Below are 24,914 nucleotides of genomic sequence, written 5' to 3' on the forward strand. Positions count from 1 at the left end.
TGCGGAGGAAGTGAACACGGTTTGACGGAAGCAACGACTTGCATCGCGACATTGTCGACAAAGGTTTGAGTTGAACAACTGGCGTCGGTTGGTCTCAAAAACTCACAGTCTCGCGATCCCAAGAGGTCTGTCCTTCTCAATCATGCTCGGCTCTATCTCCTCAAAAATCCCCCATCCTATTCTCACTTGCCGTGGAATATCGTCTCTGATTTCTCTCTCAGTTCTTACTTCTTAAGATATTATAATGTCTTCCTGGCCTGCTCCTGCTTACCCTCCAGCTCGTCGCTCGCGTTCTCGGTCCCCACCTCGTGGCGGTCATCCTCGACCACCATATCCAGACACTGGCTATCCTCCAGACCAGTACAGAGGTGGCTGGGATACACATGAGAGGGATAGGGAGAGGGCATGGGTCGAGTACGACCGAGATAGAGCTGCATATGAATTTACTCGTCGCCGAAGCCGCAGTCCACCACCGGACGAAAGTACGATTTTTTTTTGTCTCACTTCGTTTCATCACAGTATGTTGATATAATACTCAATTTGTACAGGCAGAAAACGTCGCAGGTCCGTTTCACCTTACGACAGGGAAAGGGAGCGATATGATCCACGCCCGCGTTATGGCGATGACTATGGTGTTTTTGCTGTGTCAACTTGTTTTCACATCTCTGACCTCTATCTAGATCCACATTCGCGCACGTACAGCTATAGGTCCCCTCCCAGACCTCAATTTGCGCCCTCGTATCCTCCTCGCCGAGCACCCGTTGACCCGCGTACCCTCGACCATCCAGCAACCCTGAAGCAGTATGCTGAATGGTTTAGATTCGTCTTCCCTCAACAAGCTACTGAAGAGGATAACGCCGACAAGGCAGCGGAGCAAGAAGCCGGTGATGGTTCCAAGCCTCGCAATGGCATTCGTGCTCGTTGGGAGAAATACAAGAAGGAATTCGTCGCAAGTCAGGTTAGTCGCCGTCAATCTCTCAAGCGTCGTGTGTGTACTTTGTGGCATACTATGTCCTTTGCCGTCATGAGTTTTGTGAAGCAGCAGCTGAACGTCTTTTGTTATGTATGTAGTTGCAGACCATGTTTGATCACCATAGGAAGTCCCCGTGGTTTGCAGAGAAGTATGATCCAGCTGCGGAGATGGTTGATTTACGCCGTCGTGTTCGAAAGGAAGGTTGGAGAGGGCGATTAAACACGTTTCTGCTAGACCTCGAGTCGGGCAAGTTTGATCCTGACTTGAGCGAGCCTGAAACAGATACGGCTTCTCCTGTTAAGGAGACGGTTGAGGCTGGTGAGGATGCGAAGACTGGTGGCGATGATGACATGCAGTTCAACCTCGACGCTGAGGATGACGCTGGTGAACAGGAGCCCAGTCGCGCTGAGGCCAACGGGAAAACTGTAAATGACAACAAGCGCAATAATCGTGGCGAAGAGATTGCCGTGGCCCCGGAGGGCAACCAGGTCATGATCCGCACTATTCCGCCTGACATTGGTCGCGTGAAGCTGGAAGAGGTAAGTGTGGTTGTTCTATGTGATTATATGAGCTTATAGTCCTTCATAGGCATGTAGTAAGGTCCCAGGATACATGTATCTAGCGCTCGGCGACCCTCTCCAGAAGCGCAACTACTACCGTGCTGGGTGGATCAGGTTCTGTGACGATGCTGATATGACAGTGGTTATGACTGAGTTGACTGATAAAAAGGTGACGATCTCTGCGTTCTGTACCGCACGGCTTTCGTTTATGCGATCCTTTAGATTGAAGGCTTCAAGCTTCATGTTGCTCACACTGTTAAGCCCTTTGTAAACAGAATCCGCTATGTCCCAGAAGTCGCCAGCAAGCCGGACCGCATTGAGAAAGATCTTGCGAACGCAAAGCTCTTGGCCACTATTTTAGAGGAAGAAGCTACGGCACTTCGGCAGTTTAATCCATCAGTGCATGAGTCTTCGGCCACCAACGGAGATGCAAAACCCGTGGATGCTGTGATGAGTGATGCACATGCAGACCACGAGGACGATTCGGAGCCAAAAGAATCTGGATCTGAGGCTATAGAACGGAGGATAGAGAAGATTATGGCAGACCTTCGCGAACAGGGAGTAGTCGATGAAAAGGTGATGGAGGCGAAGAAAGTATGTGATGTGATGCGCTACTCAATGGTCGCTAACATCAGCTCTTTCGGCGCTTCTTCTAGGCGGTTATTTCCCTGGACTTGTATCTTGCCTACCTTCGGGCAGCGTTTCACGCATGCTACTACTGCGCTGTTGTTACCGATCACCTTGAAGAATTGCAGCGTAAGTGCTTGCAGCACGTGAGGAAGCCTCTGTCCAAGTCACTGCTTGAGGAGGTAAAGGCTGAGAAAGAAAAAAAGGAAAGGGATGATGAGAAAGAAAGTGATGCACCTTTACCTGTTAAGCCAACCGAAACCAGAGACTGGAAGCGCAATGGTAAGCTCTTGGCAATTTTTCAAGTCCGCTTTGTTGATCATGTTGAGCAGATGAGCGCTGGCTGGAGTGGTTTGACAGCAAGATTGCGCTGCTGATCAATCGCAATGACCTGGACCCGCGTGAATATGGTGGCAAGAGTTACGACGAGTGCGTGTCTCCTTTGATCTCCGACTACTGGAAATGTCATTCTCGATGCAGGGAGCTGAGCAAAGCAGTTGAGCAATACATCAAGCAGGAAGATGAGGGCAGGTTCCGGTGCAAAACTTGCCAGAAGCTATTCAAGGCCACCTCGTTTGTGGAGAAGCATGTCGCAAACAAGCACCCTGAACTCGTGAAACAGCTCGATGAGGTACGCATGTGTTTCATATCATCTACTTTCGGCATCTCACGGTCGCCGGATTTTCAGGTCCCTTACTTCAATAACTTCGCGCTTGATCCACATAGAATTCAGCCGTTCACCCACCCACCTCCTATCACCGGGAACAGCCAGCCTCCTCCCCAAGCGTTCGGCATTCAAGGATCTGCAATGGTATACCCGCCGCCTCCCGACTTTGGGCGTCCGAACCCTTATTTTGCTTATCCTACTCCGTTTCCTCCACCAACCTTTGGAAACAACGGTCACTGGGATCACTACGGATATCAATTCGGCCCGGGGCTATTTCCTGCTCCTCCGGCGCCCCGAAGGGATGAAGCAACCACTGCTCGCAGGCTCAGTGATCGTATTAGCGGCTATGCCCCCAATCTGGAGCAGCCTATGGAGCTTACAATTCCCGCCAATGCTGGACTTCCTGCTAAGCCACAAGTCACCATGGACCTCGGCCAGCCTGCGGCGGATATTGGTAGGAAAGGTCGCCGAGGAGGAGCCACGAGCTCAGGTCCACCGCCCCCTCCGCCACCCGATGCGAAGGAAGATCCCAGGGCTGCTGGGGGCAAGAAGGTCAGCTACCACGACATGGACTCGGTTGCTGAAGGAGACATTGAGTTGACCTACTAATGTGGTCTCAATACATACGTGATATAACTTCTTTACGCCTCGCAATATATTTTGGTGATTATGTCGCATGTTGGTGGTTTATTTCCGCAGACATCTCAAAGATATCGATTGTCATATCTTTTATTGGTTCAGTGGAGACGAGCTTAGGTATACCGCACTCGATGAGCATGGCACATTTAGATCGCGGAAAGCTAAAAAAGGGTGCCGCTCAAAAAGGACGAGTGTTGCGGTCAGTATAACAGAAATCTCCTCCTGGCCCTTTCCTGTCCCTGACCTATTCTGCCTTCTCTTGCAAACCGTCCATTTCTGTTTCCTTTCTACACAATCCTGTCTGAAACTTGGACTATACGTCGGGCGTTGCCGCCGCACAACTTCTGACTCCACGGCAGCCGTGATCATCAATGAGTGGGGCCAAACAACCTCTTGCTCATCGTCTCCCGGTATCCGTTCTTGTCAATGAAGAAGGAGTAATGGCGCCAGAGGCCGTCGGTCCCAGCAAGTTTGCCATGACGTGGCCTGCAGAGCCGAATTCGCCTCCTGTACTTCCACCTCTTGTCCAAGCTACAGAGCGTCAAGCTACCTTCAGTTCATCTGACGGGGAATCTGATTTTTCGGACAAAGAGTTTTTCCCGTCGGGAGAGAAGCAATCGCAGGCCGAGTTTTCTGACGAATTTGACGCTTCACTGAGCCATCGCTTCCGACCTCAGCAACTCGCTCCACACCACGATGAGAACCCTAGTATACCACGGCTTTCTCGTGCAACCACCATGCCTTTGCCATCACAGCTAGAGCATCTAAAAAATCCCCGCAGGACCACATCTACTACTCCCGAAATACCTAGCCAACCCCTCCCCACAGATCCCAACGCTGAACACTCTCCGTTCCATGAGCTTTCATTAGAGCTTGCAGACTCTGTCCAGATGGTCGTTCAGACGCTGTTACAGGTCTCGCCCACACAACTCCTCGACCCTGCGAAGGAGCAATTTGCTGCCTGCTCTCTCTCGGTCCCCACCGCTTGCATGTCTGCTGTTTTCACGACCATGAAGAACCTCAATTATCTTTCTGCCAATATGTCAGATTTATGTGCTGACATGTCCCGCATGCCTGCTCGTGCTTCTAGTAATTCTACTGCGACAACCAGATTGATTTTGCCTGGACCACCTTTCACTGCCGCTACTGACTTCGATATTGGGGAGATGCTGCAAGGAGTTGGAGACGCGTCGAGTGGGAGGGCTGCTGAAGTTGGTGTAGATCTGGTTTTATTTCATAGCGACGTAGGGATGAGGCATGTCGCGGTCAAAGGGGTAGAATGTGGAATATCTAATGTGCTGACGCATGTGAGTGTGCTCGTTACTGTATCAATCTCAGTCTCACATTGTACAGGCCGTCCGTCAAATTATCGATACCGCACGCCGTGGTGACTCCATTGACTTGGGTCTTAATATCGCTTCGTCAGGATTTATGTCACCTTCCACAGAGACGCCAAGTTCGACAGCCAGTGGTGTTTCTTCGCCCGTCCCCACAGATGACGATGGATCCTTGCACTGCACATTCGAAATCCATCACCGTTTTCACTCACCGGATGTGCCAATGGACGTCACGACGCCTACCAACTTGAACCCTTCCGGAATTTCAGAGCGCCGAGAGCCGAACTTTGATTCAATGCTGTTCCGAAGGCTACTTCTTCGATGCGGCGCGTCGCTTTCATCCGAGGTTTCTGACGATATAGCGTCAAAAAGGACGTACGAAGTCAAAGTTCAACTTCAGCGCGGTTCGCCAGATGCCATTAATGCCAAATCATCTGCATTATCCGAACAATCGAACGCGCTTCTCAGTGGGGTCCGGCTAGGAACGGAGCCGTCTCTCGAAGAGCTTGCTCAATTCGCCGAAACGTTGCGCGGAAAGAAAGTTACATTGTATGCAAGCACCACAAGCTCCTTTGCACACCACTTGACGAGCTATCTCACCGCTTGGGGGTTGGATGTCAGCCACATATCGTCAGAGGCTGATTTGGATAGCAATCCAGGCGCCAATGAAGTCCCAGCCCCTTCAGGCCGGGAGCCTCGAGCCCCATCTACGAACGGCAATAATCGCTCAGCTCCATCGTTGTCGTTTGTAATGATTGATGATGATGTCTCCGTCCTCCGGGAGAGGTTGCGCAAGTATAGAGCAGAGCAGCCAATGCCTCTCAACATTCACTCTCGGAAACGACCGTCCCTAGCTGCTCACCACCGCCCAAAGTCGTCACCACAGGTGGCCCGTACTCTAGGCATTGGATCACAGACTTCGTCGCTACCTTCCCCCATAGTAGTCGTTCACTTCACCAGCCTATCCAATTACAAGTCAGTCAAGGAAATCATACAATGTGATCTCGCTTCCCACTCCTACGCAGTATGTCCACCGGAAGTCATGATTATTCCAAAGCCTGCGGGTCCACGCAGGTTCCTCACTGCGCTCCACACCGCTGTTACGAAGCCCATCGTTGATCCCTTCTTTGTCCCAATTGCTACCTCGCCGCTGAGCCCTGGTTTGCACAGTTCTCCGTTCTTCAATTTACCTCAGCCCAGCCCGAAATCCCCTTCTTCTCGCCCACCGAATTCAACGCGGTCCAACTCCGACCGGTCTAGCCGATCCGCGAGGGACAATGTAAGCGAGCACCATCAACACCCGCCGTCACCCCTCGGTCTTGCGGATCACATGGAGTACTTCCCTGAAACTCAGAGCCCTGTAAGGCTCGGCCAGACCCCATCCTCTGGCCTGGTTATCTCAAGCCCCGACGGTCAGCCGGCAGGCATCATCTTCCAACCGCGTGCCAAATCAACGAAGCCTGTCGCACCGTCACCCATTGCAGTAGACCGGGAGAAGGCGCAGTTTCTATTGCCACATCCTGATCGGCTTCGCGGGTCCAGTCCCCGCCGTTTATCAGACGGCGAACAGAAGAAGCAAAATCAATCACCGCTATCATTTGCGGCGTTGCATTGCAATGTTTTGGGAAATGCCTCTCCCCCTCGGCTAGCATCGTCCCCTATCGAAGGTTTTACGCCAATCTCTACTACTCCCAAAGGAAAGGGAAAACGAGCAATTTCTCCACAGGCAGATGAACATGCCCCCTCATCACCGCTATCACCCCCATCGCGCAAGACAAGCTCTGTCGATCTAAGGAAAGCTTCTTCTCCTTCAGGTTCTCCAACAGCGGGGGACCCGCAACCGAGTGCGCTCTTGCGAAGATCGGTAAGACGGACAACTTATGATGCGAAACCTTCGACACCCCCCACGGCATTGGGGAAGGCAGGCAAGGGCCAACCTGACTCAAGCATCATACCTCCGATCAGTGTACTCATAGTTGATGGTACGGACTTCAAATTTCCTCGTATGTCCCACTAATTCGTCGGACCAGATAATCCAATCAATCAGACTATTCTATCAACTTTCATGAAGAAGAAAAAGATCAAATTTGACGTGGCTAAGAACGGAGAAGAAGCGGTGCAGAAGTGGCACAATGGCAGTTTCCACTTGATCCTGGTATGATGTTCCCTCGTGTAGTGGTCTCATCAAGCTGATGCGTTATCACAGATGGACATCCAAATGCCTGTCATGGATGGCATACAAGCGACAAAAGAGATCAGAAGATTGGAGAGTTTGATAGCTTCTTCAGGCTACACTCCCGGAACACCGTTATCTGACACTACTTCGGACGGAGCAGAATCTCGTACTTCAGCTTCGCCCTATCGTTCTGCCGTTATTATCGTAGCTCTCACGGCCTCATCCCTTCAGAGCGACCGAGTGGCAGCCCTTGCAGCAGGTTGCAATGATTTCCTGACTAAACCGGTGTCTTTGGAGTGGCTAAACAACAAGATCATTGAATGGGGGTCGATCAAGGCCCTGCAGATGTGGGCTGACCTACGGCCGGAGGTGGTGAAAAGTATATCGACGGAGCAGACGGCTCAAGCCCAACTTGTGGCTCGACGGCTGTACGTTCCCGAGGGCCGCATGACTCCCATCGGCTCTCCAAGCAGATCATCATCGAACGCTAGAGAGGACAAAGGCAATCCTCCTGTTGAACCTGATTCCGAGCGTACTGCCAAACTTGCGGACCCGAAAGGAGACCAGCCACCCTCGAAACCGGCAAATGACTTGCCCGAGAATGATTCCCCCGGATCATCCCCTTCTTCTGAATCTTCTGATTCCTTCGAGCGATCTGGTAAGCTCAATCTTCTATTTTTACCCGTCTTTCGTTTAGATCAGCGATTTCAGGAGAGAAACCCGCTTCACCCCCTGGTGCGCGTGCTGCGAAACACTTAAAAAATCGACATTAATTATTTTATCTGATACAGCCGCTCATAATGATGACGCGGATGATGCGGTCACGGAATCTACTACTCTCAAGGACGCACACACGAATACAGGTATTTTTTTCCCACCTCGAATGCCGCTGGATTTCACTTATCATAATTGTGAAGATGGTGAGGAATACCATGAAAGCTCGTCGGAAACATCTTATGCGACTGCGAGTGAAACGTCAACTAATACTTCTGAATTCCAAGATGCCCCGGTATCTCCTCAATGACTGTGTTGGGCGACCTTTGGAAGTTTTGCGAGGCTGGCCACGCCTATGGTCTTACCATTGTATCTGAAGGTCGCCGCGTTTTTTCGCAAATATTTTTAAGATTCGTATACCTTTTGATATATTTTTTTTTCGTTCGTTGTTGATCACCGTTCGTAAGCATGTATCCTTTCTTTATCTTGGGGTTTTATGGGGCTTTTGGGCATTTATCTTTCGACTTTAACAACATATCATACCTTTCAGTCACTGACACGTTACCGTTATAGTACGGGGTATGACACATCGATTTGTCTGGATGGACATTGGTAGCTAGCAAGCAGAAATGATCTTCTCACCATGGGCATTAGAGTGATTCGGAAGATCCCTGAATTTGACATGTTGCGGGAATTGTGTGAAGGTGTGCCGTGTGGGCTTGGCAACATGCCTTTTTACAAAATTCATCAAGGTTTGTCGCAGTGCATTGTGAGTAAAGGGTTGGTCAGATTGGTGTCAGGGGCGAGCACCGCGAGAGGTTCGCGGAAGATGAGATGAGATTGCTATATGTAGACATCGACGCTCAGGTACACGGTACACCTCAAGATACTAATTTTCTGTCAGATTTGGCGTAAAATTTGTGCAAACCAGCGCTAATTTAAAGATGTAAGTAGGCAAGTCTAACAGTTCGGCTTCTCGGCCCTGGAATATCCTGCGGTCAACGTTAGAAATCAGCCTAAACATACCATTTTCGGCATTCTCCGTACCGGAGGTTTCTTTCGTACTCCGCGTGGTCGACTTTGAGAGGATTTGGGTGGTGTCTCCCAACACCTCATTTCTTTACACCAAAGTTCCGTCTTGGTTTCGTTTTTCTTGCTTACTCGTCGTTGACCGCAACGATGAACACCATGCACGACTCCCACAAGAGAACTTCCATCAGCCAGCTTCTAAATCCATCATCCGAATCCTCAGTCTACTCTCATGCTACTCATCTTCCATCGCCCGTCACTGTTTCTCAGTACCAACATCCTTCGCACCAACCCCAGGGCAACTATAATCAATCAATAGAGTCTGCTTCTTCTTTCCATCTCCGAGCAGCTAGCTGGGAGCCCAGCGACGACCAGTCCGTACCTAAACGTAGAATTGACAATGGAGGTCCTCGTCCATACCCATTGCCAACCCATCCTCATATGCATACTGAACCCAACGGCGACATAGTTCCTCGTCAGGGGAGATCAAGGATGGATGAGACTGGAAACTACGCAATACCAACGAATCCTTGGCCATCTCAAGCAGAGATGCCCAATCCTTCTTATGGATCTCCTGTGGTTGCGCCGATGTATTCAGATGAGCGGACAGGTAAGTAAGCATGCGAGATGCACCTGAATCCTCATTCAAGTCCTTTGTCTACGTCAGCCTTATCGGGCGACTATCCAGCGAACAGTTAGCTCGCGTCACTTGACCAATATGACCGCGCCACTGACATCATATTTAGCTCAGTTCAATCACCCTTCGCAAGGTTTTCATCCTCAACAACTACCACCAGGACACCCTGCATCATGTAACTATCACATTCCTCGTGATTTCTAGTCTCGTTTCTCAATTTGTACCGATCCTAAGCCTTGCAGCATGCTGAAAGAGCTTCTGTTCGTATAGCAGCCCGTTTCACGGCTCCCATGCCGGGGCAGCCAATTTATGAGATGGCGCCCATGCATCCAGGAATATTCCTGTACCATGCACCTGCACTTCCTCCACAAAAGCGTCCCACGACCGAAGACGTGGACCAAGCACCGAAGGCTAAGAAGCCAAAAACCAAACCAAAGCCTACGGAAGGAAACGGTACGCTATCCAATCCCGTGTCACTTTTGCCTGGTGGCTGATGGTATACCCAGGTTCATCGAAGCGGGGTTACAACGCTAAGAAGCGCAGCGAAGCTGCCCAAATTGCAGCTCAAAATGGTTAGTTGAGGTACGACTGGAATTATGGTTGCTAACTACCTTGTAGCCCAGTTGATGCCGACTGTTTCTTACGCGTCTCCTCCTACCGACAAGGGCAAAGAGAAAACAGCAGAGGGTAAGCCGCTACTTCCCTTCACGTCAAACAGTTTTTGACACTTAAAAGCTCCCATGCGCATTGTGACGGGCGATCATGGACAAAATGCCGACGCTCAGCTGCACCCCGAATTACAATTCGCTCGGTGCATGTCGAATCGATATAGATCTGAACAGTTCCCACGCTGTGTGTCATGCACACGCCGCTGGGCTGGTGATACATGCCGATTCCAAGGCATACGATTTTTCTTGAAAGACAATCAGAGAAATATTGTTGGCGTCAGCTTCGTTGAGAATCAGCGACCTGATGCACCGAGCATGAGTTTCCCTGTGAGCTGGAATGTCCCACTGACTCTCACGCATATACGGCGAACGAAAGTGAGAAATACTCCGTTCTGAGTTTTGACAGAACATCAAGTCTGACCATTTGAGCAATTAGAGGACGATAGCTCATGCTCTTCTCCCGACGCTCCGTCAGGAGCTGCAACACTTGAACTTCCCCGAGATTATCCGAAGGACCCGAGAAAGCGAAGTGCGCGCCACTTGTGGTCAGTACCACGACCTTTTGTTCTTTGTGTCTCTGATTATTTTATATACAGATACCTGTATGACCTCGATTTTCTCCAGTAGTTGGATGTGCCGATTATGCGGCAGAGAAGCATGTGCGGAATGTTTTGAACAAGTGAAAGATCTCACCGAAGATCGACCTGGTGCAACCCAGGCTGAGATTGCAGCTCTCCAGGCCCGGCGAGAAAAACACGCTCATAGCAACCCGTTTTTCTTGTCTTGCACACGCCGGAACGAGCACCACGCGAAGGACTTTTCACCGATGTCACGCTTTTGTAAGGCCGAGCTTGCACAGGCGATTAAAGATATGGAAGCTATGCTTCAGGAGCCGGACAATGACGCACTTCCTGTCGTTGGAGCAATAGACCCATTATTACAGCCAGAACGAGCACAGGCAAATGGGTGTGCTTCGTCTTCTGTCCAGGCTGCAATTTCGCATATCGGCGGCGAGAAGTCTGCATCAGCAGCAGAGCCATCGCTCTCTTCTGCTCCCCACAATGGCTCATCACAAGATGGAGTCTTCCATCCGGAATCAGTGCCAGTAACTGCTTTACAGGTCGCTGAGCCATCACCGTCGGCCCCCGCAGTGTCATCGTCCGCTGATCAGAACTCTATTCCATCAAGTGAAATACCTTCACATCCGACCACCACCATCCCGGATTCGCAGCTTACCGAAGAAATTTTCCGCCCGTTGTGGGCTAAAGGAGACCCAATTGTGGTCACCGAATTGCTGCCCAAGTTCCAGATTCAGTGGACACCTGAGTATTTCGTACAGAAGTACAACTCTCAGAGTTGCCTCATTTTGGAGTGCCAGAGTGATGTGAACAAGCGCGTGACGGTAGGCGAGTTCTTCTCGTGGTTCGGAAAATATGAAGGGCGAGTGGAGTGCTGGAAGCTCAAGGTGTGTGTCGCGAGCGTGGTTCCTGACACACGCTCAGCGCGTATCTTTAGGATTGGCCACCATCAACAGATTTCAAGACCGCGTTTCCTGAACTTTTTGACGATTTCAGTCGAGCTGTTCCTGTGCCCAATTACGTTCGTCGGGATGGTGCCCTCAACATTGCCTCACATTTCCCCAGTAATACGGTTGCTCCAGATCTTGGTAAGCATCATGATGACCACGACTCGATATCACGCTGCTCATTCAGGTTCCATTGCAGGACCCAAGATGTACAACGCAATGTCTTCCTTTGAGGCAGCGGGCAGTAAAGGATCGACGAGACTTCACATGGACATGGCTGATGCCGTGAATATCATGACGTACGCGTCTACTTCGCCGGATGGCAAACCAGGTTGCGCGGTATGGGACCTCTTCCGTGCTGAAGATGCCGAGAAACTGCGTACTTTCCTCAAGAGAAAATTCAAGGGCTCGTATCAACATGATCCGATCCACTCTCAACAGTTCTACTTGGATAGTCACTTACGGAAAGAGTTATATGATACGCAAGGCATCAAGAGCCATCGTGTGTACCAGAGACCAGGAGAAGCTATATTCATTCCAGCCGGTTGCGCCCATCAGGTTTCGTCATTTACCTCCTCACTGTTCTCCAACGCTCACACTTTGCAACACAGGTATGCAATCTCGCGGACTGTGTCAAAGTTGCAGTCGATTTCGTTAGCCCCGAAAACATTGAGCGTTGTGAAAAGTTGACGCGCGAGTTCCGGGAGCAAAACCAATCGATGGCATGGAAGGAGGACGTTCTCCAACTTCGCACTATGATGTGGTTCGCATGGCTTTCGTGCTGTCGGCAAGAGAAAGAGATGAACGAGTGATTTGCATGCGGGATCGTTTGTTTTTGGTGACATTCTGTATGATAGAGAGGTTTTACTATTATATGGGATAACCCGGTTAATTGCTTGACGTGCAATGCGTGCTTGCTATTCTGATTTCTTGTACATGCCTTTTAGAATTTTTTTAGTTATCTACACTATAGCCCAACTATAGCTAAGTAACTGCAGAAACGGTCGACTGGGCCTTGACTTGACCTGGATGAACGAGAGTAACTCACAACCTGTGACCATACCGTGAGCAGTGTGTGCTTCCGGAATGAATACCTTTTTTGCATGGTATTTCATATACAACCTTGCATTGGATCATCTGACTCGATCTTATCGCTTCCTCTGCTGATAATTCGCCTGTCGTCCGGGGATGGTGTTAGTACACTACTACTGTCGGCGTGCTTCTCTCCCGACTCAGCAAGATGCTTTCCAGTCAATTGATTCGACGATCGTTCAACTCGCGGAGACTGGCGCCTTCGAGTCGCAACGTGAGCTAAACTTAGTCTTTCAAATCCAAATAACTAAGTTAGTAACGAGACTCCGACTCGACTGATACATAGCAGTACTGATGGTCTCATCTGATCTACATAGCGGCAGTATTAATGTCATCTGATCAACCATTTGTGGGCTCGACTCGCAACTTTGAATTTCTAGAGCCTATCACGGTCGTGGTGGGATTGTAATGGTACGCACCTGGCATCGTGATTTGGCTCGCTGATGATGAATTTTGAAATCTTCTAGCGTTCTTCTTAAGATCACCAGTCACTAGCAGCGCTTGTTTTCGTATCAGACGATGGAGGTGATGGATTCATATAGCTTAGTTTGGCGCAAGATAAGTTTTCTGCGTTTCCATGATGTGCTCGCCCTCATCTTTGTCTCTTTCATGGCTGCTGTGCTGAAACCGACAGAAGGAAATCAGTATCCATTCAGTCTTCTTGCATATGACCCACTTCCAAATCGCCATGATAACTCTGGCTCAATGATACCTGATGCGAAGTCCACTACGGAGACTGGAACCGATTTCTACGACCGTGGTCTGACAAGTCGCAGATATACCCTTGTTGGAATAGCGGGCTCGAGTATCATCAGCTGCTTTTGCATCATTGCAGGCATTGTGATCATGGGCTCCAACAAAGAAGGCAACGGAGCGGCTCAAATGACACTAAGCAGCAACCTGCAGAAAGAGATGCTGGTCCTGATGATAAACTTAATCGTCACATTATGCACCGAGTCCATAGGCTTCATGCACGGCATTTCACTGCGCTCTGCGCTAGCCTCAGAGTCTCGACTTCGTTTCAACTCTAATCTACGCCTCCTGACCGCAGCCCGCGGATGGAGCAACCCAAACGGTTCCCTGCTTAATGGTATCATGGCTGTCCTCCTCATTATATCCTACAACTCAGCTTCGCTCGTCATAATAACTCTCAACTACGGCACCCACTGGTCAACAGGAGAGACTTCTGTCTCCATCACAGGACTACCCCTCCTCTTGTTGGGTGTCGCACTTCTTCTTCAGACAGTGATCGCATTGTCAGGGATGCGTGCTGTCCAAATATTAACATGGAGCTCCTCACCTTTCGACTTGACCGCCGCTCTGGTCCACCACACACAATTGACCTTGGTTCCTTTCCGGTGCATGCGCGGCGTGTCCGACCTGGATGCAGAAGGAGGTCCAGCTAGGCCATCAGAGGCACAGCCCTCCGCATGGCGTGCTCACCCTAGCATCCGGAAAGTCATCATTTCTCTCTGGGGGCTCGTTATAGCATGCGCTGGATATGCCGTGCTCATAATGTACATCTGGCACAAGTTTGACGGTGGCATGGAATCCACCCCTGTGCTGACTATGAAATCATGGTTGTTCTTCCCCAGCGAGCAGTCCAACGCAGTCGTGTATTACCTTCCGTTTTGGGGGTGGTGGTGGATTCTGTTCTTTGTCAACTTGGCATTTGTCCAAGGGCCAATAACACTCGGGTTGCATTGCTCGGAGCTCATCGCGAATGTTATTCGGGATGAAAGACAGTGGACATGCGCTACCGGACGGGAAGGGCTTAGAACGGCGACGAACCCGCTGAAGCCGATTTTCGCCAATCCACTCAATCTTGTACTTCTCGTCACAAAGCCTGCGCTACGTGAGTCATTCGCATCTAGCTTTTGACAGGTTTTATTGAACAACATTAATACTGTTAACGATATAGACTGGATGTTTGGGCTGTCATTCACTTTGTTTGGCACCGCCGGTCCCAGGACACTAGAAACGGTCAGCATATTCATGTTTACAGCCCAGGTTCGCATTTATTGTGTCCACCGCTACACCATCCTTACACACTTTGCAGATCTGGAACTTATGCATGGCGCTGTTTATATTTGCGTGTCTCTTCACTCTCGTCGCACTGTTTCGACCACGCGGCCCTCAGCCAGCTGCATACGGCCACCTCCAGACTCTTGCGAACCTAGTGGATGAGTGGTCGCCAGTGATGTGGTGGGGCCACAAGGAGGACGGAATTTCGTACTGTCATGCTGGTAGGATGCCTGTGTGGTCACGAGGTTGCTGCATTGACACTTTCAAACAGGGACCAGTAACAACTCGCTGCCGGCTGTGAAGATGGACTGCGTTTATGCTGGTCCTGGCGTCGGGTCCCGTCCGTCGGTGTCGTCAAAAACCTTCAAGATGGACAAGCTACCTCCCAGTCGGGCTGGTGACGCATTGATGGTGCACACTGCCAGCTAAGCTACCTACTTGCGATTCTTAACATTACTATTATGCTGTCTTCCGCCTTGCAGATGACTCGCGATGCCGTCACAACATGTTTTTTTGGACAAGCGAGGCTACTCATTTGACAAAACGACAAGGAGATCGAGAGAAAGCACCCGTTAGAGGGGGTGCATGCACGCACGTGAAGTATGGCTCAGTTGGACAAAGGTCTGTAATATTCTCAAGCCGCTGGAGGTCTACCATACACTTCCCTACCGCCACACTCCATTGTAATCGATATTCAGATTCAAGCATGAATATTCAAATTTATCTTGGTGGTTTGATTAGAATATGAAGTACTTGAGTCCCCTGAAACAAGCTCCTCGACAAAATATGTCCCCCGTGTGGACACTATGACGAATCCTTTGTGCGGTGTAGGGTTCACTTTTCTGAAGTACAGAAGTCCCTTTTTTCTTCTGCTGGCAATCAAATTCAACTCGTTCTCCTAGGACTCTAGTTTGAAGATGTAGCTATTTTGCGGATCATAGGGTCTAGCAAGCCGAAGCCCTCGGTTGCACAAGCTTGCATCTCGTACCCACGCGGCCCCCAAACACGAGCGGTTGTTTGGATCCAAGGGATTTGCCAAACAAAGTTGTACAGTCCCCTTTATATTCACCCTGGTGACACTTGATCACAATAGCATCAGATATATCTGCTACTTACAGCCCACCATTAGCCTACCGTCGCTACAAACGTCGACATTTGCCCTTGTCCACATATGTCTTTGACCATGCCATAAGTCTTGGATCAATGCAACGTCTTTTGTGCCCCAGAATCAGAAGCTGGACTGTGGAAGTTGGCAGTGGCTCGTACTCCACAGCTAGTTTCCCCACCGAGTATATAAGAGAGATGCATCACCCCGGTTACTTTCCCGTGTTACATCTCCAAGCTCACTTTTTTTTCTCTCTACCCTCACCTCTTCCCGATCATGGCTGGCGCTTGCGAACAACTCGACATGATCTTGGCTAGAGACGCTGCCGCTAAGAATTTCTCCTGGTTCATTTTGCCAGGAAGGTCCATGGCCTCCGTTAGGTTCGAATCAAAGTTTGCTCCTCAGGCATGGATGCCCCCCAACCCGACATACACATCAACTGAGGAGCAAACGCCAAAATACATCTGGCATCCTCACGGTGTTGCCATGATAAGACCAACTTTGAATCAACACCTACAGGCCTATTTCTACAAGGTCCAACACATCTTGCCACGAATCTGCCACCCCTCTGTCATCCATAATGAAGCCCGCTTGATCACCCATTCGGTGAACGCTGGATTCAATAGCAAACCAGAGTCATTCGGTGAGGCAGTGGCGAAAGCGCTGTTCCGCGCCGGGGCTACTCGACTGGAATACACCCGGACTGTGGCACTGCTCACAAATGACGTTCTCATCGAACTCAATCTGAGCGACTGGTGTGCCATGCGCGCTCTCCGATTATACCTCGAAGACATCGCTACTTCGACTGTACTCAAGGCCTGGTCTAATGTATGTTGATTTCTCATGCATAAGCTTCGATGTACCCAACAAAAATCTGCCACTTTATAGATTTCGGTCGATTTCATGTTCACGTCTGGTGCGACTGGTTTGGAGAAAGCTAGCGACTCACTTGAGCCTATCCGAAACGAAATGTTCAATGCAGCAGCTTTCTATGGCGACCTTGTTGCGATTGGCATCATCCCTCGCAGTCTATTTGATTCCGTCATAAATGGCTTCTTGGACTGCCTGACATCGGTATCCCAGTGTCGCATGCTTTATCTCATGTTGGTCCGAGCAACATTCCACATCGCATCCCCTATACAACCAAGTTGTTTACTTGCCTGGCATAAAAAGTTACTCTCTCCAAAGCGAATCAGGCTGCCTATGGATGACGTGATGGTCCAGAGGTGGATTATCGTAAGTAACTGCATTGTCACATTTCGTTTGCGTGGTTGACATCATTCCCTCGTTGCTATGACTAGGAGCTCTGCAACGTGATTGATAAGGCTGTTGTTCAAAACCAAGCCATCGTGCAACGTTGCAAAACTACCAACTCACCAGCCGGAAATCATATCTGGGACACGAAGCTCACCCGCCAGGGTCTGCACGATTTAATTGAAAAGATGTAATATTGTAGACTTATGGGAAAGATGGTTTATCATTATTTCGAGTTCTTAGCTTACCTGTAACACTTAATAATAGCCTTAGAATGTCTCGTGATGTTAGGCTCGTGATGTGCACCCTGAAAGGCATGACATGGACAAGTTGATCTCCCTCGTTTCATCTTACCTCTCAGGCTATAGTAAATACCTGTGCCACCTCAGACCTCTTGTGACGACAAATTATCGAGATGCATCATGCGCTACTCGTTCCAGACGTCCTCGATCACATCCTCGGATTCATCAAAGCTGATTGGCTAATCAGTCGCAGCACCTTCACAGCGCTAGCTAGAACCTGCAGCGCTCTCAGTGAAGCCTCGCTAGATGCCCTTTGGAGCGACCTAAGTAACCTGCACCCGTTGGTGTCGTGCATCTACGGTGCTAACATGAAGTTGAGCGATGAGGCATGTCCCTCGTATTTGTGTGTTGCTCTCAAAGCTGAGCCGCATATCGAACAGCGCACAGCAGAAGTTGACACTGATGCGGGACTGGATTTATCTGTTTTCCACAAGTATGCTTATCGTGTCAGGAAATTAGAGCTTTCTGGATTCGCAGTAGACTGGACACTCGATGCATGGTCCACATCTGTCGCTGATGATCTAGGAGTACTTCACATCCTTCAAGTTCCCACTCCTCTCCTCCCCAATCTCAACCACTTAGTTTGGCCTGATGGAGTTAGTCTTACTCTGCTTTGGCCTCTGCTCAATCCACGTTTACTGTCTCTTCACATACCAAGATTTCAGTGGAGCCCAAAATCTACCCCGTGGCTCCTGCCTAGGATCCAAAGACTTTGCCCGGAACTTAGTTCACTGACATTGCTTTGCGATGCTCCGCAAGAATCCCCATACCAACGTGTAGCCGAAAGCTGCTTGTCCCGAGTAATTTGCTCTTGGAAGAAGCTCAAGGTGCTGGAATGCAACCCCATGGGTCGTGAATGTATTCTCAGCCTTCCCGTGCTATCATCTCTCAGAGTCCTCCGCTTTCGCGTCGATAACTCATCTGTTCTGGATCTGCCCGCAAATTCGCTCTCATTTCCATCATTGCACGCTTTCCGGCTCGAAACCAACAGCCCTGGGGCTTATTCACTCCTTCAAGCCATGAAGAGCTTGCCTAAATCTATAGAGATTGTTCTTATTGTGCGCTGTTCAGGCTGGAATGCGGGTTACGGTCTGGAAACGGTTGAGCTCATTCTGCACCCCATCGCTCAAAATGCATCATACAACAATCTTGAAGAATTCCGCATGACTGTTCCCGCCTTTCCAAGCGGCAGTATCATCAATGGCTCCAACGTGCTACGACCCCTTTTTCTTTGCTGCAACCTTCGTGTGCTGCGAATAATAATGACGCCACAGTTCATCCTCGGTGATGATGATCTGCGCGCGATGTCCTCTGCTTGGCCTCAACTGGAGGAACTTGAGCTGTATCACAATCCGTATGCAATGTCTCCCGACCCACCCTCGCCTTTTTTTATAGGACCTCCCCCGACTCCTCCACCTATATCGCCATCGCAGCCTCCAGTGCACCTGGCTGCAGCTCAACCTGCCCTTCAAGGTCCATTGCTTCCCCATCCCTCGGCACTGTTTTTAGAATACGACGAGACTTACTTACACAGCAATAGGGCTACTGAAATCACCTTACAAGGTCTCATTTCACTTTTAAGATTGTGCCCCAATCTTCGCTTCTTCAACCTGGCTATCGACACTACCAAGCTGGATGGGCTGCAGGATGATGAACCAGGTGATGGTGTTTGCAATCGACTGGTAAAATACCCCAGACTCGTCGATTCGCCCATCAGTGACCCCGAAGCGGTTGCTCGCATCCTCCTTGACATATTTCCCGAACTCGAGACCATTTGTGGGGAGGGGTCTCATTATACAACCATGTTCAACGAAATATTGCCGCAAGGATGGCTCCAAGTTGAAGCAAAAATACTTGCTTCTAAAGCAGCCAGAGGACATGAGACGTAGCCACATCAATGGCCCTACTCCGGAGATTTATTTTACTATGCACTTCACGCACTGTATGTACTAACTCATGCACTAGATCGAGTTTACTTATATCAGGACTTCTTACCATGGAAGGGACTCTACGATACGCATATCTCCGCACACAAGTACTTGTATGTGGCTTTGTTTCATATCCATGGAGGCCGGGTCGACATTTAGAGGCACGAGGCCCAAGGCCTGAGTATTCGCTGTGCAGGTGCCAAGCGCAGTACTTGAAGCAAACCGCGCTGTTCAGGATCATGTGACAAGTCACGGGATTTCATCTCAATTTGATACCAAAATTTCCGAGTCTCGGAGTGACTAAAACGTGATATCTTATGTTGGGTCAGCTACTAGAGAGTTAAGACTATACCTAAGGGGATGCCAACAGCAATCACGTATGACCTCAGGAAACACGTTTGGCTTCATGCAGAACGTGTCTCCAATGTTTCCAGTACGAACTTCCCTGGACACTACCCAGAAGAGGACCACTCATGGGTAGTCTCACCTAGTCAGGACCATATAGAAGGAAGACAGTCGTTCCTTCTATTATGACTCCTGGGACCTCGAAAAATTTGCGAGAGTGCGCCTTGGTCCTTAAAGCTCTATCTGTGTTTGACTTGATCAACGGTCATGCAAGGATAGGGACTAACCTGTCAAAATAGAAAGATTATCAAAACCGCTCCAGTTGAATTTGACCTAGTGGGTGTGGATGCGTCCATCGCGAATGCGTACAGGAGAATACTGATTGCAGAGGACAAGTTCAAGATGTTTAATTCGCAGTGTGATCGTCTCACGTACTCTAGGTTCCAACAATTTGTATCGAAAGAGTTTACGTTTGGGACAACACTTCAGTTGTCGTTGATGAAGTGCTTGCACAACGAATAGGTCTCGTGCCTCTGAATGTCGATCCGGCCCTTATGGATATGAAACAAAGCTAGTTAAAATTTGTCGTGGAAGTTCTTCTTGCTGATCTTTTCGACAGGTCAAAATGATCAAGCCTACTGACCGTAATACACTCGTGTTTCGGTTACAAGTTGCCTGCCAGCGTCGGAAGCATGCGCCAAAAGATACCACAGACCCCAGCAAGCTGTATATCAACCATGAGGTCCTGTCCTCACATTTTAGACGAGTTCCGCAAGGAGAGCAAGAGGTTGTTGTGGCAGACAATCCCCCTGCACCTACGAATTTAGACATTGTGCTGACAAAACTACAACCCGGGCAAGAAATTGATATGGAGCTACATGCCGTCAAGGGAGTAGGGAAAGACCATGCAAAATTTTGTCCAGTCGGTGAGTGATCACTTTCAAGCTACGGCAGCCGGATGTGTGACCTTCAACTAACAGCGACGGCGTCATATCGTCTACTACCATTGGTGATTTTGAACCCAGATAAACTGGTACCTCGAGAACTTGCAGATTTTTTTCAGAAATGCTTCTCGCCAGGTGTCGTTCAAGTAGATCCTCGAACGAAAGCCGTCAGCGTGGACAGTAAGAAAATGCAGAAGGAGATGATGAGTAGAGAAGTGTATAGACACCCAGAGTTTGAAGGATGCATTCGACTTGTCCGCGTGCGAGATCATTTCTTATGTACGCGTCTTCTCCATGTCGCACGTGTTTTGACTGATATCCCTGCAGTCAACATCGAGTCTGAGGGATTCTATCCTCCACAACGTCTACTTCCAGAAGCAATTACTGTCATGCGAGCCAAGATAGCTACCAGTACGTGCTGCGGAAACTTTACTAAATAATGGCGATGACGTCGAGGACGTTGAGATGGCAGATGCGTAATCGTGTACGCTGCCCATTCGTATTCTGACTGCTTATTTTGTACTACTTTATCTTTGTAGCTGCTTTATCATGCGAGCGAGTGCTCTTCAGACTATTCTACAAGCGTGCGCCAGAGACAAGCGTATCGTGCCATCTCTTCTATGTTGATAAGTACTGATGCATCGATGTGGTACATACCCCAACTGGACAAAAAATGATTCCCAAAAGTGAGTCCTGATGTTTGTAAACTCGATCTACAATGACGCCCGCAAGCCCCCTGGCTGTTTGAAAACCAAGTTTTCTTTCCTGAACTCGGAGCCATCCTTGAGGCACTGATTGGTTGGACATAGTTGTAAAAGGAGAACCCTCCCCACAAATGGTCTCGAGTTCGGGAAGTATGTCGAGGAGGATGCGAGCAACAGCTTCAGGGTCATTGATGGGCGAATAAATGAGTCAGGGATATTTGACCAGTCGGTTGCGAACACCACCGCCTGGTTTATCACCCTGCAGCCCATCGAGCTTAGTGGCGTCGATAGTCAGGTTAAAGAAGCGAAGATTGGGGCATAATCTTAGAACCGAAATGAGACCGTGGAAGGTGATTTCAGTGTTGGGCGAGTAAGGATGTTGAAGTGGAGGTAGCTGTACTGAAAGTACGCTACCCATTTGTATTCTGGCCGCTTACTTTGCATCACATTATCTTTGTAGCTGCTTTATCATGCGAGTGCTCTTCCTCGAACTATTCTACAAGTGCGCGGGAGAGATGCGTATCGTAGTATGTGTTCCATGTTAATACGTCCTGATGTTCGTAAACTCGATCGAGAATGAGGGGCATACAGTGCGTTAAGTGCATAGTGAAATTAGTTGCATGGAGTTGCGCTATTGTGGCTACGTCGCAAGCCCCCTGGCTGCTTTAGAAGCGAGTATTATTTCCTGAACTCGGGCCCATCCTGGAGACAGTGGTTGGTGGCCAAGCCTGTCTGGAACAAAGCCCTCCCCACAAACGGTCTCGAGTTCGGGAAGTATGTCAAAGAGGATGCGAGCAACAGCTTCAGGGTCATTGATGGGCGAATCAACGAGTCGGGGACGTTTGACCAGTCGGTTGCAAACGCCGCCGCCTGGTTTATCACCCTGCAGTCCATCCAGCTTGGTGGCGTCGATAGTCAGGTTAAAGAAGCGAAGATTGGGGCACAATCTTAGAAGCGAAATGAGACCGTGGAAGGTGAATTTAGCAATCCGATTGCTCTGTGAGTAAGGAGGTTGAGCTGCAGCTAGGTTTACTGAAAAAGATCGGGCACAGGCAGGGGAATTGGGAGGAGTTCTTCCACAGTAGGGAGGTCTAGGGAGGGAATTGTCATGTATGGGATGTGGTAGCCAAACAACTCAAGTATCTCCAATTGTGGCCAAGCAGAGGCCACCGCGCATAGATCATCATCAACGAAGTGTGGCGTCATCGTCATGCGCAAAACACGAAGGTTGCAGCAAAGGAAAAGGGGTCGTAGCACGTTGAAGTCATTGACGATAATGTCCCTATTCATGCGCAACTCTTCAAGAATGTTGCATGATGTATGTTGACCGATAGCGCACAGAATGAGCTCAAGACCGCAATCCCCGGGTTGGTGTAGTAGAAGGGAAATCTCCACAGATTTAGGCAAGCTCCTCATCGCTTGAAGGAGAGAATAGGCAGTCCTCAGGCTGATGGCTTGGAATCGGAGAGTGTGCAACAATGGAAATGAGAGCGAATTTGCAGGCAGATCCAGATCAAATGAGTTGTCAATGCGCAAGCTGAGGACTCTGAGAGATGACAGCACATGAAAGCTGAGAATACATTCGCTACCCGCGGGGCTCAAGTCCAATACCTCAAGCTTCTTCCAAGAGCAAATTACTCGGGATATGGAGCTTTCGGTTGCAGCTCGACATGCTGGCAAAAGATAAAATTGCAATGTCAGTGAACTAAGCTCCGGGCAAAGTCCCCGGATTTTAGACAAGAACAGCGGGGTGGATTTCGAGTTCCACTGAATGCTTGGTATGTGAAGAGATTGTAAGCGTGGACCGAGCAGGGGCCAAACCAGCGCGGGACCAAGTTGATGGGTCCAAACCAAGTGGTTGAGATTAGGGAGGAAAGGAGTGGGAACCTGGTGAACATGAAACACTCCCAGATCATCAGGGAGAGCTGTGCTCATCAAGAACTTAAAGTCTAATTTCCGGACGCGATAAGCGTACTTGTAGAAAACAGACAAATCTGATTCCGCATCAGTGTCGGCTTCTGCTGTGCGCTGTTCGATGAGCAGCTCAGCTTGGGCAGCAACACATAAATACGGGAGACATGCCTTGTCGCTCAACCTATTCATGTTAGTATCGTAGATGCACGAAACTAATGGGTACAGGCTACACAGCTCGTTCCAGAGGGCATCTAACGAGGCTTCACTGAGAGCACTGCAGGTTCTGGCTAGTGCTGCGAAGGTGCGGTTACTCATTGGCACATCAGCTTTGATGTATGCAAGGATGTGACCGAGGACGTCCGGAACGAGTAGCGCATGATGCATCTCGATAATCCGATAGTTGTTGATCACAAAGATCTAGAGGTCTGAGGAGGTAAGATGAAATTAACCGTCAGGCCTGCAGGCTGCACGTAGGCAAGGGTACGGGATTTATATAAGGCCTTGAACCCACGAAATAATAGTACCAAGCATGTAATATAAGTACATAGCCTAATTAGCAAACTAGTACTCAAGTAAACACTGGCAAATCGATTTGCTTCCGAGTCTTAGCGGTCCGATCGAAAGATCATCGTGACTCGTCAGTCGACACAGAATCTTTCACATTGTACAAGTAGAGTACGGTACTTGTCTCAGATCTTAGATAAAATAGGCTAGGTGGAGCGCTGAATTCAAACTGCAATTCATTGATAATACCATTTCCTTGCTGCCAGCGTTGCACTAGACTAACTAGTCCAGACTGGTTGATACTCCTTATTAGTAGGTCTGGCTTGGGGGGTAGTACGGAATTTCTCGGAGGAGGTAATCTGCTTAGGACTCAGGATTCGTTATATGCATTATAATAACTTGACCTCTGAGGTGTTTCCCCCCCATCTTCTTCACATGGCGTATGTCAATGCCTATAAACCCCCTCCTCCCGCGAAGCCAGCTTACGGCCTTCACGGTCCCGTCCCCTATGACATCAACGTCGCCTTTCCGCTCGACTTCACTCAGCTGGAGACCCCGCGTCTGAAGTTAACACCATTCATCCCGTCCATTCACGCTGTAAAATATCATGCAGCCATATCAGACCCTGCACACTTCTACCGTTACTATCCCTTTCCCGACATGGAAGAACCTGAGTCATATCTGCGGTTTGTGGACGCCTTCGTGCGCCAGAACCCGTACTCCATCCTCTTCGCGATCATCGACAGGACCACCCCAGACCAGGAATATCCAGAATGGGGAGGAAAGCTCGCAGGAACAATTGCACTCTTCGGTTATTCACCGAGGAACTTGTCAATGGAGCTTGGAATGTTGTGTATTCTGCCCGCATCTCAGCGGACACATGTCGCAACGCATGCAGTAGGAATACTCCTCAAGTACTGCTTTACCATGCCCTGCGCATTCCAGTCTGAAACTGGATTAGGGTTAAGAAGAGTATATTGGTATGCGCATTCGGACAATGAACCATCCCTGAGACTTGCTGCTCGCATGGGGCTCAGACGCGAAGGGACTTTGAGATGGGCATTGGTATTGCCTGTCGGGAAGGCACTCGGAAAGACACCTAGGAAAAATGATCTGCTGGAAGGACCTGGGAGAGACACTGCAATTATGGCTATTTCGTGGGAAGACTGGGAGGGTGGAGCAAGAGAAATTGTGACAACACAAATGGCCCGGGTGAAATAATGCGTGGGTAGTCAATTAACACTG

At 49.4% G+C, this 24,914-nt stretch overlaps 9 protein-coding genes across 9 annotated transcripts; 8 read left to right on the forward strand and 1 right to left on the reverse strand.

Moving 5' to 3' along the window:
* The first annotated feature begins 23 nt into the window (after positions 1–23).
* On the forward strand, positions 24–3,566 carry EDB91DRAFT_1134158 (uncharacterized protein). Its single transcript, XM_041318760.1, has 10 exons — positions 24–482; positions 549–632; positions 681–958; positions 1,072–1,512; positions 1,562–1,702; positions 1,756–2,127; positions 2,190–2,442; positions 2,493–2,589; positions 2,641–2,791; positions 2,849–3,566. Exons 1-10 carry the CDS (start codon positions 245–247, stop codon positions 3,434–3,436), a joined length of 2,643 nt encoding a protein of 880 aa, XP_041176964.1. The 5' UTR covers positions 24–244; the 3' UTR covers positions 3,437–3,566.
* A 75-nt stretch (positions 3,567–3,641) lies between these two features.
* EDB91DRAFT_1134170 (uncharacterized protein) lies at positions 3,642–8,496 on the forward strand. Its single transcript, XM_041318761.1, has 7 exons — positions 3,642–4,773; positions 4,820–6,785; positions 6,834–6,958; positions 7,010–7,637; positions 7,691–7,714; positions 7,771–7,842; positions 7,897–8,496. The coding sequence occupies exons 1-7, from the start codon at positions 3,838–3,840 to the stop codon at positions 8,001–8,003; spliced, it is 3,858 nt and encodes a 1,285-aa protein (XP_041176965.1). The 5' UTR covers positions 3,642–3,837; the 3' UTR covers positions 8,004–8,496.
* Positions 8,497–8,740: 244 nt separating this feature from the next.
* Positions 8,741–12,675, forward strand: EDB91DRAFT_1134185 (uncharacterized protein). The gene is given in 13 exon segments (XM_041318762.1): positions 8,741–9,332; positions 9,390–9,416; positions 9,469–9,534; positions 9,594–9,812; positions 9,866–9,931; positions 9,978–10,046; positions 10,095–10,402; positions 10,464–10,572; positions 10,624–11,492; positions 11,543–11,693; positions 11,752–12,110; positions 12,164–12,493; positions 12,505–12,675. The coding sequence occupies 12 exon segments, from the start codon at positions 8,873–8,875 to the stop codon at positions 12,362–12,364; spliced, it is 2,904 nt and encodes a 967-aa protein (XP_041176966.1). The 5' UTR covers positions 8,741–8,872; the 3' UTR covers positions 12,365–12,493; positions 12,505–12,675.
* Positions 12,676–13,349: 674 nt separating this feature from the next.
* Positions 13,350–14,970, forward strand: EDB91DRAFT_1053706 (uncharacterized protein; the record flags this gene model as incomplete). The annotated part of the gene is made up of 3 exons (XM_041313767.1): positions 13,350–14,499; positions 14,566–14,654; positions 14,704–14,970. The coding sequence occupies 3 exons, from the start codon at positions 13,350–13,352 to the stop codon at positions 14,968–14,970; spliced, it is 1,506 nt and encodes a 501-aa protein (XP_041176967.1).
* A 795-nt stretch (positions 14,971–15,765) lies between these two features.
* On the forward strand, positions 15,766–17,321 carry EDB91DRAFT_1134199 (uncharacterized protein). The gene is made up of 3 exons (XM_041318763.1): positions 15,766–16,602; positions 16,663–17,010; positions 17,076–17,321. The coding sequence occupies exons 1-3, from the start codon at positions 16,051–16,053 to the stop codon at positions 17,220–17,222; spliced, it is 1,047 nt and encodes a 348-aa protein (XP_041176968.1). The 5' UTR covers positions 15,766–16,050; the 3' UTR covers positions 17,223–17,321.
* A 9-nt stretch (positions 17,322–17,330) lies between these two features.
* On the forward strand, positions 17,331–19,545 carry EDB91DRAFT_1134201 (uncharacterized protein). The gene is made up of 2 exons (XM_041318764.1): positions 17,331–17,656; positions 17,711–19,545. Exons 1-2 carry the CDS (start codon positions 17,444–17,446, stop codon positions 19,217–19,219), a joined length of 1,722 nt encoding a protein of 573 aa, XP_041176969.1. The 5' UTR covers positions 17,331–17,443; the 3' UTR covers positions 19,220–19,545.
* A 73-nt stretch (positions 19,546–19,618) lies between these two features.
* On the forward strand, positions 19,619–21,425 carry EDB91DRAFT_1329120 (DNA-directed RNA polymerase; the record flags this gene model as incomplete). The annotated part of the gene is made up of 7 exons (XM_041325311.1): positions 19,619–19,773; positions 19,903–19,998; positions 20,067–20,142; positions 20,223–20,529; positions 20,584–20,826; positions 20,875–21,233; positions 21,280–21,425. The coding sequence occupies 6 exons, from the start codon at positions 19,619–19,621 to the stop codon at positions 20,985–20,987; spliced, it is 990 nt and encodes a 329-aa protein (XP_041176970.1). The 3' UTR covers positions 20,988–21,233; positions 21,280–21,425.
* Positions 21,426–21,891: 466 nt separating this feature from the next.
* Positions 21,892–23,684, reverse strand: EDB91DRAFT_1347228 (uncharacterized protein; the record flags this gene model as incomplete). The annotated part of the gene is made up of 4 exons (XM_041325916.1): positions 23,334–23,684; positions 23,227–23,279; positions 22,302–23,176; positions 21,892–22,248 (listed from the first exon to the last, which is right to left on the reverse strand). The coding sequence occupies exons 2-4, from the start codon at positions 23,255–23,257 to the stop codon at positions 21,892–21,894; spliced, it is 1,263 nt and encodes a 420-aa protein (XP_041176971.1). The 5' UTR covers positions 23,258–23,279; positions 23,334–23,684.
* Positions 23,685–24,104: 420 nt separating this feature from the next.
* On the forward strand, positions 24,105–24,890 carry EDB91DRAFT_1248624 (acyl-CoA N-acyltransferase; the record flags this gene model as incomplete). Its single annotated transcript, XM_041322959.1, has 1 exon — positions 24,105–24,890. The coding sequence occupies one exon, from the start codon at positions 24,105–24,107 to the stop codon at positions 24,888–24,890; it is 786 nt and encodes a 261-aa protein (XP_041176972.1).
* Positions 24,891–24,914: the final 24 nt, after the last annotated feature.

The sequence above is a fragment of the Suillus paluster genome (assembly GCF_016628075.1).
Source record: "Suillus paluster strain FC165 chromosome Unknown EDB91scaffold_27, whole genome shotgun sequence".
NCBI lineage: Eukaryota > Fungi > Basidiomycota > Agaricomycetes > Boletales > Suillaceae > Suillus > Suillus paluster.

Excerpts from the sequence above, each read along its gene's own strand:
- EDB91DRAFT_1134158 (XM_041318760.1), top strand. The coding sequence starts at position 245 with ATGTCTTCCTGGCCTGCTCCTGCTTACCCTCCAGCTCGTCGCTCGCGT. Across the intron at positions 483-548 it reads CAGTCCACCACCGGACGAAA|GCAGAAAACGTCGCAGGTCC; the intron begins GTACGATTTTTT and ends CAATTTGTACAG. Across the intron at positions 2,443-2,492 it reads CAGAGACTGGAAGCGCAATG|ATGAGCGCTGGCTGGAGTGG; the intron begins GTAAGCTCTTGG and ends CATGTTGAGCAG.
- EDB91DRAFT_1134170 (XM_041318761.1), top strand. The coding sequence starts at position 3,838 with ATGAGTGGGGCCAAACAACCTCTTGCTCATCGTCTCCCGGTATCCGTT. Across the intron at positions 6,786-6,833 it reads CAGTGTACTCATAGTTGATG|ATAATCCAATCAATCAGACT; the intron begins GTACGGACTTCA and ends TCGTCGGACCAG. Across the intron at positions 7,843-7,896 it reads GGACGCACACACGAATACAG|ATGGTGAGGAATACCATGAA; the intron begins GTATTTTTTTCC and ends ATAATTGTGAAG.
- EDB91DRAFT_1134185 (XM_041318762.1), top strand. The coding sequence starts at position 8,873 with ATGAACACCATGCACGACTCCCACAAGAGAACTTCCATCAGCCAGCTT. Across the intron at positions 9,333-9,389 it reads GTATTCAGATGAGCGGACAG|CCTTATCGGGCGACTATCCA; the intron begins GTAAGTAAGCAT and ends TGTCTACGTCAG. Across the intron at positions 11,694-11,751 it reads TACGGTTGCTCCAGATCTTG|GACCCAAGATGTACAACGCA; the intron begins GTAAGCATCATG and ends GTTCCATTGCAG.
- EDB91DRAFT_1134199 (XM_041318763.1), top strand. The coding sequence starts at position 16,051 with ATGGCTGGCGCTTGCGAACAACTCGACATGATCTTGGCTAGAGACGCT. Across the intron at positions 16,603-16,662 it reads TACTCAAGGCCTGGTCTAAT|ATTTCGGTCGATTTCATGTT; the intron begins GTATGTTGATTT and ends GCCACTTTATAG. Across the intron at positions 17,011-17,075 it reads TGGTCCAGAGGTGGATTATC|GAGCTCTGCAACGTGATTGA; the intron begins GTAAGTAACTGC and ends TGCTATGACTAG.
- EDB91DRAFT_1134201 (XM_041318764.1), top strand. The coding sequence starts at position 17,444 with ATGCATCATGCGCTACTCGTTCCAGACGTCCTCGATCACATCCTCGGA. Across the intron at positions 17,657-17,710 it reads ACATGAAGTTGAGCGATGAG|CGCACAGCAGAAGTTGACAC; the intron begins GCATGTCCCTCG and ends CATATCGAACAG.